General features: G+C 42.4%; 1 protein-coding gene across 3 annotated transcripts in view; it reads left to right on the top strand.

Annotated features, from left to right (window-relative positions):
• Positions 1–5419: 5419 nt before the first annotated feature.
• Positions 5420–11909, top strand: part of FAM184B (family with sequence similarity 184 member B) — a 101679-nt gene continuing 95189 nt past the window's right edge. The window contains exon 1 of one of the 3 annotated variants that reach the window (XM_032494649.1): positions 5420–5996. In XM_032494649.1, the coding sequence (XP_032350540.1) occupies positions 5850–5996 (147 nt within the window). In that variant the 5' untranslated portion in view covers positions 5420–5849. The remainder of the gene's footprint in view (positions 5997–11909) is intronic. The other 2 variants (XM_032494644.1, XM_006192839.3) reach the window with 2 other exon arrangements.

Below are 11909 nucleotides of genomic sequence, written 5' to 3'. Positions count from 1 at the left end.
TGCCAACTTCATTTTCTTCCTGTTTAAGGTAAAGTGAAATGTACTTTGCAAATTGGCTGTTCAATGTTTCGGGTAAAGACTGCTTGGCCATTAACTGCTCTTAGCCCATATACTCTTTTTTATCCCTATGTTTCACACCTCTGTTCCCACTAACAGGATTTTAAGGAATGATGTTGAAAAATATGACTACCAGTGGTAAAGTTCCTACACTCATATTGCCCACAAGCTGTTTCCAGAACAACCCGTGGGGCTCATGGTGATCATATTAATATTTAATATAATCTGGCTAAAATTTTGCCACAAAACATTTTATTCGAAAATGTCATGTTCCACGGTGTGATGTTGATATACTGTAATCTCAGTGCTAATGTTGCCGTTTGGGGCTTTGGGTTTTATTTTCCTCCTATGGAGATGAGATGGAAAACCTATTACTAGGCGACCTGTAATGAAACCCTCATACTAGGTAATATATGTTAGGATTACAATAAAAGCTTAGTGCCAGTTTAAGCTGTGTGTTCATTTCTTGCATTCTTCAGCTCAAAAAGGGATATTTGACATAAAACTTTAGTTTTAAAAATGAATTATGACATAGGTGCTGCACCGAAATGCAGAGCCATGAGAGCATATTTTAGGCACATGCAAGCTAGTCTGAAAGATCAGGAGGAATAAGGCAAAGGAGTTAAGTGAAATAGTCAAGAGTGTGATCTTGTTTTTAGATGAATAGTAGAAGTATCTTAGTAATAACAGTAACAATAGAGTTGCCCATGCAACTTGACTGATTAGGAAAGAAAATTCCAAAGCAAAGGATAAAAGATTACCTTAGTAAATTTCTACTGAAGAAATCACCTAAGGCAGCATTTGGATGATCAGTGTGGTACAGATGAATTATTCAATACCTGTCGGGGCAACTGCTTAGCCATCTGGAAAAACATAAGCTTGGATTCCAACCTCACTGCATATAGCAACATGAATCCCAGCTAGTTCAAAAACGTAAACATTTAAGAAAAATAAAACCATAAAAGTGCTAGGAGAAACTAATCTTGGACGGGGAAGGCCTAGATTCTAAGCATAATGCAAAAGCCAGAAAGTGTAAGAGAAAAGATCAGTGGATTCAAAATATTTGTAGAGCATAAGAAAGCTAAAATAAATGACTAACTGGGGGAAATATTTGTAATACGGATGATAAGCAAAGTGCTAAAAGCCCCTACAAAGAAAGATATGGTAATAAGGGTTAAAAATGATTAAAGAAGACAATTTAGGTGATACAAACAAACTTTAGTACTTTATGAAGTGGAGAGTCTCCATTCAGAGGCTGTAAAATGGGGTGAAAGACAGGAAGCTTTTATACGATAAGGAATAAAGAACAAGGAAGAGAAAATTAGAAAATATCTGATTGGCTGATGCCACCTCACAACCTTGTTTGGAGTAAGAAGGAACAAGGAACTAAGTATAGAGCTCAGAGTTGGCTTGGCATCTGGGGATTAGGCTGACTGGATATCCTGTATTTCTGATCACACAGAGCATTTACAGGGACACAAAAGTTACCTCAGTCTTGGTTTGCTGATGTGGCATCCTGCATAGTAATGGCTTCATCTTGGGCCTAAAAGATTATTTTAACATAAGGAAGAAAGCCAGGCAAAAACAATGCACAAAAGGTTTAATTCCACTGACTGATCAACTTGTGGAAAGGTGTTTCAACAGCAATTGAACAAATGGTGTAAGGGAGACACTCTTCACCTTTTAAATTGGAAGATATTTCAAGATCCACAGCAGCTGTTTTGGCAAGGGTATGGGAAGACACGCATTTTTATGCACTATTAATGATTATAAGTTGAAATAACTTCTGCAGAACAGTATAGAAAAATATATCCACATTTAAAATTTGCTTACTCTTTGAAACTGGCTTATTCTAGGATTTATTCCTATGGAAATACTTGCACATCTGTGCAAAGATATATGTATGATGTCTTGAAGGAAGTTACCTTGATGCAATGGTCACCTCCAAATATACTACCAGGCAGGCTATCCCAAATGTCATGGACAGGAAACTTCACAGCCCAAATTTAAATGCTCATATCACAAGGTTTATTGAATCACTTTTAAATAAAAGTCTGTCGGAAGGTATAGTGAAGGTTAAGACACTTAGGATAGGGTACTGGGGAGGTGGGAGGACCACATTACCTGGGTCTTATAGTATGCAGTGTTGTTATGTGCCTGTCTGCTGCACCAGCCTTCACTTCTGAAAATGTGGTCGTGAGAACCACAGTTGAAATTGAAAATGGAGGTTCAGCAGATGGGGGGAGCCTAGAGTCAATAGGTGCTTGCTCTGTTAGAAGTGTTCAGGGGCAGGTATGCCTGGGTAGCAGCCTGCTGAAAGTCATATGTTTTTCATCTGTGTTTCTGGGGCAGAACGTACACGGGGCCCAAATGAGTGCCAACAATGAATGGCATTTTAGGGATGATACGGCTGTCAGCCTGAAGGTGGCATCATCTTTACCTTACAATTTGGCCTTTCCATCTTTTCCCACCTGTTAGTAACACTCTTGTTTGTTTCCTTCTTTTTACATATATTCCATTCTATCTGTATCGTGTCTTACAGTATGCTCTCTGTACTTAACACATTTTAAGGGTTCTATCCAACATGAATTTCATATATCCTTTTTGTTTTTCTTGTCCTTTAGAAAAGAACTGAATATTCTCATGATACAGCAAATATACATTATAAACATGTGAAACATTTTGCTTAAAACATAAGAAAAATAAAAGAATTGTTCAATAAGAGATAGGGTAAATATGTTGTATATAATGCAATAATGGCTATTAAAGATGGGAGTATAGGTCTTTAATATATGTTTGTATGTGCACGACTGGGACATTGTGCTATAAGAAATTGACACATTGTAACTGACTGTACTTCAGTTTGAAAAAAAAAGAGCTGTAAAGAATGAGATAAATAGTTCCAGCATCAGCATCAACTATTTAAAAAAGCTTATAGGTTTATGATAGAAAAAAAAAAGAAACCAATTGATTCTGGTTTTTAAAAGTTTCAGATCACCAGCATTGTTCTTTGTGCTGTGGAAATAATAGCCCTTAAAGTCAGATAGACCCAGCGCCATTATATTTATACCAGCTGTATAAAATTGAGTACTTAGCATCCATTCACACCAATTTTCTAGCCTGTAGAATGAGGATAGTAAGTGTGTTTGTCGGGGGTAAAAACACGTGCAAAGGGCATAGCACAATGCCAAGATAACTTTAGTGGGCTAACAAATACTCTTCAGCCCTGTGTTAGACGGTGCTTAATCTTCTTCTGCCCTCTATTTCATTCCTAACAGTGTGAAAGGTCACAGTGCCAGAAAACCCCAGCAACTGCAGAGGACTCCTTCCAAGACAGGCCAGCTTGTGGTACCTTGATTACAGTAGCTACATTGCAACAAAGCCTGATAAGGGAATCTGCTTTCCCCACTGTCTTCCATTATAAAGTTGAAAGTTTCAGATATCCCACTGGAAAATATTTTCGCCCCCAGACTCAATAAGATCATAATTGAATAACTAAGAGTTGGGGTCAGATGGCAATATTACTGAACTTTAGTGTGTATAAGACCAGCAAGAGCAGCAGTTCTCCATCCTGTTCACGTTCAATATCATCTTTTCTATAACATTCATGTTACTATCTGAAAATTCACACAGTTTCTTAAATTAGTAAATGCATTTTGAAGATCAGTATAATTTCTTGACAGTAATATAAAGAGGAAATAAAAGGAAAGCAATTATAATTAAATCATATGTTTCAACACGGGATGCTCTGGTTTGATTATCTTTACGACATAATGTAGCACTCAGAAGCTTACATGGCAGACTCACCGTGAACATGGAGTTACAAGTGTGTTGTGTCAGGAACCAAATACTGTGAGCCACAAGGCCGTGATGATGTGATTTTCCACAATGGTGAACAATTTTTTTTAAAGTTCTGAACCAAAAAGGCTAATTTTCCTCTAGTTTACACAGTGGTTGAATTCCTGTAAAATTTAGTATGACCCTGCAGAAAATACTTTAAATATGCGATTTGGAATTAAATAGGAAGATCCTTTAAAATGTGGGTTCTAGATCCTCAACTCCAGAGATGTTGACTCAGGGAATCTAGGATAGAACCAAGAGTCTACATCAACCTCCTGGCAGTGCCTTCTGATTCAGGCATTCTGTTTTCTAACTGAGTTGAAGGAGGGGGTGGTTGTCCTGGAGAGGTAACCTAAGAGGATAAAGTAGGAACAAAAACCCAGGTTGGCCATGCCTAAATAGTGTAATGTACTGGGGCAAAAGTAAGGAAGTTAGAATAGGAATATCTCAGTTTCAGACACAACTCTGCTACTTTTAATTGCCTTACTTGGTACAACTTTTCTGTGTCTATTTCCTCATCTGTAAAAATGGGAATTATTACCTGCAGGATTGAGGGATGGGACTGTGGTTTCTGAGACCCTTTGAAGTTTGCTTATTTTATTTATCAAGATTATTAAAACTCTTGATATAAAGCAGTTTGTAATATGGAATATATTAACCATGCAAATGGCTTATAATTTTGACGCTATTATTCACACTTAAGGAAATTCTGATCAGGGTGTTGTCACTTTCCCCAAAGTCCACTGTTTGAACCCAGAGGAAGCAAGCCACAAAGAAATTTGGCCCGCTAACCCCTCGACTCGCCAAACAAACTAAAAAAGACACCAGCTCGTAACCCAGACTCGACAGGATTCTGGCTCCAGTCGGCCGGTGGCCTAGTGTGTGGATGAGTCACTTCACTTTCACTGGGATCGGTTTACCTAGCCTTTCAGTTCCATCTATTACTCAGTTACTCCTCCATTCCTCTTGGCTTCCTCTTTTCCCACAACTGCCACCATCCTCTCTACCCTGTTTGACCTTTTCTCTGCAGAAAATACTCTAAATATGCGAGTATTCCCACGCTACACATTCCCTCACACACATTCTGCTCTTTCTCGTCCCTGATTTCGGTCACCAACAGCTCCGCAGCCCCCTAGGCTCCTTCCCTTTGGTAATCTCCGCTAATTCTCCCGCAGCGTCCGGGCTCCTCCCTCAAGATGGGGGAAGGGGGGGTCCTATCCGCAGCCCAAGCAGGAGCCCAAATCGCACGCCCGGGTCCCCGCACCTCCTCGCGTCCCCAAGACTCTCTTTCACCTCCCCGCCCCTCTCTCGGCATCCCGCCCTCTGCACAGCGCTCTGAGGCTCGGGAGCCGCTGGTTGAGGGCACCCGTTAAGGTGCCTGGTCCCTCGCCAACCGTTCGCCCACAGCACGTCTCCAGGGTCCCCTCCGCAGACCAAGCGCGCCGGCTGCCCGAGGCTGAGGCCGGCACTTTTTCCTCCGTGGCCTGGGATGGCCACCACGGGCGGGGTCCGTCGCCACCGAGTCTAGAGCCCAGCGCCACCCACGTGTCCCAGAGCGCCGCGGCCAGCCAGCGCAAACCTCCCCAAGGCCAGCGGCTCCTCGTCGCGGGAGCTTATTGCAGGCGAGCTAAACCCGCACGGGCCCCGGGGCTGCGCGCGAATCACAAGCGGCGGGTGCCGGTCCTGCGCGCCTCGCCGCAGGGTGCGGGTGCCCGCAGAGCCAGGGAGCGAGCGAGCGCGGGAGGACGAAGGGTGGGATCGCCGGCGGCCGAGAGGCGGACACCCCGAGGAAGCCCGGGCCACGGGGCGGTGCGGGCGGCGGGACTGCAGTGCCAGCCTCTCCGGAGAAAGCGCACACGCTCACACGCTCACACGCCCGCGCGCGCAAGCACGTGTACGCCGTTGGCTGCGAGAATACGAGCGGAGCCCTTTAATCCAGACGCATTTCAGCGATGGCTTCTACCCTCAACGGCAAAATTCACGCGCCCGGGACTTGCCCGGGCTCCAAAGCCGATGCCCGTGGCGGCACTGGCTGGAGAATGGACTGTGATCCCGAGATGCACGTGAAAATGTGCAAGAAGATCGCCCAGCTCACCAAGGTAAGGTGAGGCTCTGCGGGCCGGCGAGCTGCGCGCCCGGGGCGCCCCAGGCCGAGGAGGGAGTGTGGGCGCGTCCAGGGGAAGCCCAGACCGAATTCGAGCTGAAACTTTGGCTCAGAGGCCAACCCGGAAGGGAAGCGGTCCTAAATCTTGGTGACCTTCTGGAGGCACCACCGTGAGGCAGCTGAGAGAGAATTCTTGCCAAGGAAACTCCTACAGCTTGCAAGCTGAGCAGGAGGTCTGTACTTCCAAGATGCGAATGTGAATCGAGTTGAATCAGTGCTGGAGTGGGGGGGTGGGGTGCTTTTCTTTGCCGGCTCTGTTCAAGTGATCGTGCCTGGAATGTTGTGATTTCATTCATCGCCGTACTTTACAGGCGGGGAGGAGGTCATGTGGGCTATTTAAACACTTGATACACTTAATCCTTCATTCAATAAATATTTGAGTCATTTGTTGAGTACCAGCAGCTTGCGTGGCGCCGTACTCAACCTGGAAGGCAGCCCAGGGGACTTACTATCAAATTGGGTTTAGACGTGTGCGGGAGCGAGCATAAATGAGGAAGTGAACGATTCACCATTTAATTACGGGATTACAAAGGACCTTGGGGGGGGGGGGGTCAGCCAGCCCCTCGCCCTACCTCATCCCAGGGCCCTGACTGAACCTCGGGGACTGTGTTGTCCTCCTTCTGAAGACCAACAGGAAGATACCACCCTGCCCTTTGTTAACTCCTACCATCTCCCGAAGCCTGCCAATTAGGAGCTTCCTGTGGTGGGTTCCCCTCTTGTGCCTTGTGTGTAGATGGAAAACAACGTCCCTCTCTGTCTTCTATACTCGGTCCCGGGTGTCTGGATTTAGCTCTTTGCCTTGGGGTTTCCTGCGGATCTCATAATAAACTCCTGCTAGAATGCCTGCTAGTGGAAGGTCGGGTCCAGGTTCTGTTATGGGACTTGCTCTCTTTCCTCTCTCCCTCCCACTTCCCCACACCCACATTTTTATGGGATTACAGGCATTTTCCTTCCTGACTGTTTTGCCAGAAGGAAGAGAGCACAGAGGCTTGGAATTGGACACTAGCGGCCTTCCCCCACCCCTCCCATTCACTTCTTCACATTTTTTGCATATGAACCTTTATCCTAACAGCCATCTCTTTAGTCAAGGGTGGAAAAAGAGAAATGAAGATACTCCTTGGAGGCCTTGGCATGTGCTGCTGGCACCGCTGATCTAGCCTACATTCATCTGAATGGTGATATTGACTCCAAAAAAGTATTGATTTGCAGTGCTGGGCACAGTATAAGGCATCCTCTCTGTTTTCAAAGAACCTAAAATATTTTTGGAGAAACAAGGTTGGAGAGAAAACTCAAAGTCCCTGCTATATAATCAGTCAAATTGGGTATTTCAATTTGAGAGTACTGTAAAAGTAGAAACAAACAATAAACCATTATGAGTAAGAACAGTTAGGAGAGATTTTTATGAAAGAGATGAACCTTGAACTCAGTTTGAATTTATGGAGTCCCTACTGTGTGCCCGGCACTGTGCTCAATATTGAGGGCATGAAACTGAGTAAGACAGGGCCCCCTGCCCTTGTGATATGACAAATGCATCAACAGATCATTTTAATGTAATGTGGTAATGTTCATCATTCTGCCCATTAATATTTATGGCACACTGTGTGCCAAGCACTGAAGATATGGCAGTGAAGAAAGCAGCCACGATCCCTAGCACATAGTAGGTAGTGAGTGTTTCTCAAAGTATATTCTGCACTAGAAATCACGCTTGCTTCTTATTATGTAGTGACTCTCTTTACCATTTTTCATGCTCATTGCTTAAATTAGACATTTTTAATATTGATATTAATATGCCTCCTTTCTTTTGGCTACTGTTTGTATGTCCTATTTTTCATCTCTTTATGTATACTTAATCATTCTATAAGCTTTATTTTAGTTGTATCTCTGATAGGTAAACTTAACCCATGTGCATTTATTGTGATTACTAATATATTGGGGCTTATTCTTCTGTAATATTTTGTGCTTTTCATTTTCTATCATTTTTTATTCTTCCTTTTTCTCCATCCCTGCCTCCTCTTGGATTAGTTAACTGATATACATTTCCTCCTTTTCCACTGCTGGTTTGAGGGCTTCAGGCATTATTCCTTTCCTTCTCAGAATGGTCTTTTATGTTTCCACATACATATTTAACCATAATTTTTCTAACAAAATCATCATGGAATTCTTTCTTCCTACAAAAGAGCTCTGCGTACTCTCCCCATGTAACAGCCCTCCCCTTTCCCATCTTGTCATTGTCGTCTTGCTTTTTACTTTCTTACATTTAAAAATCGTTTTTATAGTCGCATTAATTAAATGTACTAACGTTTCACCAATTCTACTTGCTACTTTTTTTCTTGAATCTAAAGTCTTTTGGGGTTCACTTTTGTCCTAGTTGAAGTTCATCCTTTAATAGTTCTTTCTGTAGTGGTCTTGCTGGGGGAAAGACTTCTTTGTATGTTTGAAAATGTCTTTATTTTGCTCTCATCGTTGGATGGTCACTTATTTGGATAGAATGTTCTGGTGAACAGTTCTTTTCCCATAGCACAATGATGATAGGGCCTTACTATCTTCTGGTAGTAATTGCTGCTGGTAAAAATCCTACTGCCAATCAAATTTTCATTCCTTTGTAGGTAACCTGCCTTTTCTCTTGATCACATTTAAGATCTGTGTGTGTTTATTTTGGTGTTTAGCAGTTTCACTAGAACTCTCTAGTTATGAGTGTACTTTCTATTGAAGATGCTGTGCTCTCTTTAATTCTGGAAAATTATTGCTTTCTCTTCAAATATTGTTTCTCTGCCATTGCCTCCATTCACTTTTCTGGATGAAGCCTCTCCATCCATATTCTGAAATGGTATTAAATTTTTTTTGTCTCTGTTGTATCCTGGTGAAATCCTTAATCCTGTCTTCCTATTTGCCAATCCTCTAAATAATTTGTCCAGTCCAGAGCCTTTTGCACCTGTTTAGTTTTAGAACTACCTTTTTGATTTCTACGATTGCTGTTCTTATTTCCTTTCTGTCTGATTTTGATCATGTCTTAATTTTTATAGTTGTCTTGAAATATAATTTACATAGTATAAAATTCATCTAAGTGTACATACAATTCTACATTTTTTAGTAACTTTACAGATTTGTTGCACCATAACCATAATCAGTTTTAGGACATTTCTGTCACCATCCTTTGTATCCATTTATAGTCAGTCCCTGTTCCCACGCTAATGCCAGGCAACCATTAATCTACTTTCTGTCTCTATAAAGTTGTCTTTTCCAGACATTTCATATCAGTGAAATGATACAACATGTGGTATTTCCATCTGGCTTTTTTCACTTAGTTGCTAAATCTTAGCATAATGTTTTTGAGGTTCATCAATTGTTGGAGCATATACCATTCATTCACTCCCTTTTATTACTCAGAGTACCCCATTGTGCAGCTATGCCATTTTCTGATTATCCATTCACCAGTTAATAGGCATTTGGATTGTTTCCACTTTGGGATTCTTATGAGTAATGCTGCTATGAATATTACATTCATGCACACAAATTTTTGTTACTCTTGAAAAAAATACCTATGGAATGGAATTGTTGGGTTGTATGGTAAGTTTATGTTTGACTTTTTAAGAAACTACCAAACTATTTTCCAAAAATGGCTGTACCATCTTGCATTTTCCAGCCTACTTTTCCGGGAAGATCTAGTACAACCCCATGCACCCAGTTCTCAAATCCTTTGTGACGTGCAGTCCTTTCCTTGCCTTGCTATGCACTCATATTCATATTTTTGCTCTTGTGAAATGTCTTTATCTCTAAAAATTGAATCCTACTTGTCTTTTAAGTCTCACTTCCCCCAAGAAAAACCTCACTCTTGTAATTAATCATGTATTCATTAATTATTAATCATGTGTGCATTATGTTTTTCTTATTAATCTGTTTTTATAGAAGTTCATACAATGCCTGGCACATAGTAGACCTTCAGTAGGCTTGTTAAATTTAATTAAAGTTTCCTCCTAAAGATTTGGTTTATATTTCATTTATCATACTTATCCATCTGATACTACAGTTTGTTTGTATATAGTATGTCCCGTAAAGTAATAAGCTTCTTCATTTATTCACAATCGTTTGTACCTGGTAAACACTCACGAAGAGTTGATGTAGTAAATATTGACTTACACAGTGGTCCCAAATCCAAGAGGCACATTAAAATCACCTGGAGAGCTTTTATGACCACACCAGTGAGAAGACAGCTAAATGCAGTGCCTGATCCTAGCCTGGATTCTATCCCGGACGGAAACATGCTACAAGGAGATGGTTGGGTCAGTTGACAAACTGAATAGATGACAGAGAAAATAAAAGTATTTGTATCAATGTTAGATTTACTGGGGTTGACATGTATCCTGTGGCTATGTGGGCAAATACTCTCATTTTGAGGAAATGTACCTCGAACTGTGTCTTACTTTTAAGGAAGTGAATGTGATGTCCTATTCTCAGAGAATTTTACCTTTTAAATAAAATAGAGGAAAGGGAAAATAGAAACAGAGCAAAGGATAAAACAAATGGAACAAACTGTTAAGACTAAGTGAACCTGAGTAAGGAGTATGTGATGCTCTTTGAACTGTTCTTTTGCTGGCAGTTTTTTTCCCTGTGTCTGAAATTATTTCTAAAGAAAAGTTAAAAACAAACAAACAAAAAGCATACAAGTCCCTGGTGGTCATCTTAGAAGGAGGGGAGAGAAGTGACAGGCACTGCTATTTTCTCAAAGCCCCCCAAGAGCGCTAGCATTCACACAGGGTTGAGAACCACCGGTTTTGAACAACTAAATATTAAACAAACAAACAAACAAAACAACTAAAGGTTTGAACAGTAGAGTGGGCACAGAGGGGTTAATTGGGAGAACAGGAGGTTCCAAATCCTTTAAAACCTGTGGGATGCTTTGGTCTTGAAAGCATCAGGCAGTGTGCTCAGCCCTGTCCCCAGGCTGGTCCAGCCAGTCTCTATTTTGCACCTTCCCAGAAGTCTCCAGCCGATTTTTCCTTTTGTAGCTCTCTCCACATCCTCATGCCCAGAAAAGTTGGCATCCCTTATACCCAGAGATTCCCCAGTTCCAACTTTTGAAGACGGATAGAGTGTCTGCTACCAAATACAAGTTTTAGCAAAAGACCCTTTCATATTAGAACATGAAAATGAGAGGGAAGGCACGCGTTCCCGCTTCATGAACCATCCCTCTAACTGAAGGCTGACTCTCGGGAACCCAGCCCACAAGGATGACAACAATACACCTGTGGGACCACCTCTCATCTGGAGCATTTAGAGGAAAAGTACCCAAGAGGCCATGAGCAGTCTTCTTAGTGACAGAAGCTGCCAAGCTAGAAGTATAAGGAGTAAGACAACCCCGAGGGACCCTCTCAGTCACCCTTCTGAGATGATGTCTGCCAGGATCTAGGAAGACCCTATAAGGGCTACAGAGGAATGAAGTGACTGCAGCTTCTGTACATTCGTGGCTCCGTGTGATTCCCCAGTGTCTGTGTTCCTTGCAAAGACTTTGACGTACTTCCTTATCCTCTGTGTGCCCAGCAGTTCTGCGTGGCACGGAGAGGAACACCACCTCCAGTTGAGAGAAGAAAAATCCAAGACCCAGGAAAGGGTCAACATTCTTGCCTGACATCACATTAGGGTGTAGTGACAGAACCAGGACCTCCAGAACCCAGTGTGAAGGGTGTGTGCCACTGATGCGTCTTCCCTGGTCATCCCTGTGTTTCCGTAACCTCCCTCAGCCATCTTTAGTACACTTCCCCAGGTGAGGGGAAACGTGGATGTAATTGGTGAGGCTGAGGGCAGGAGCAGGGTCTGCAGGATTCTTTCCTCTTTCTCCCTCCTTTCTCAT

Source organism: Camelus ferus, chromosome 2 (assembly GCF_009834535.1).
Source record: "Camelus ferus isolate YT-003-E chromosome 2, BCGSAC_Cfer_1.0, whole genome shotgun sequence".
Lineage (NCBI taxonomy): Eukaryota > Metazoa > Chordata > Mammalia > Artiodactyla > Camelidae > Camelus > Camelus ferus.
The sequence above is the reverse complement of the archived record's forward strand: the minus strand, read 5'-3'. Positions and strand labels throughout refer to the sequence as shown.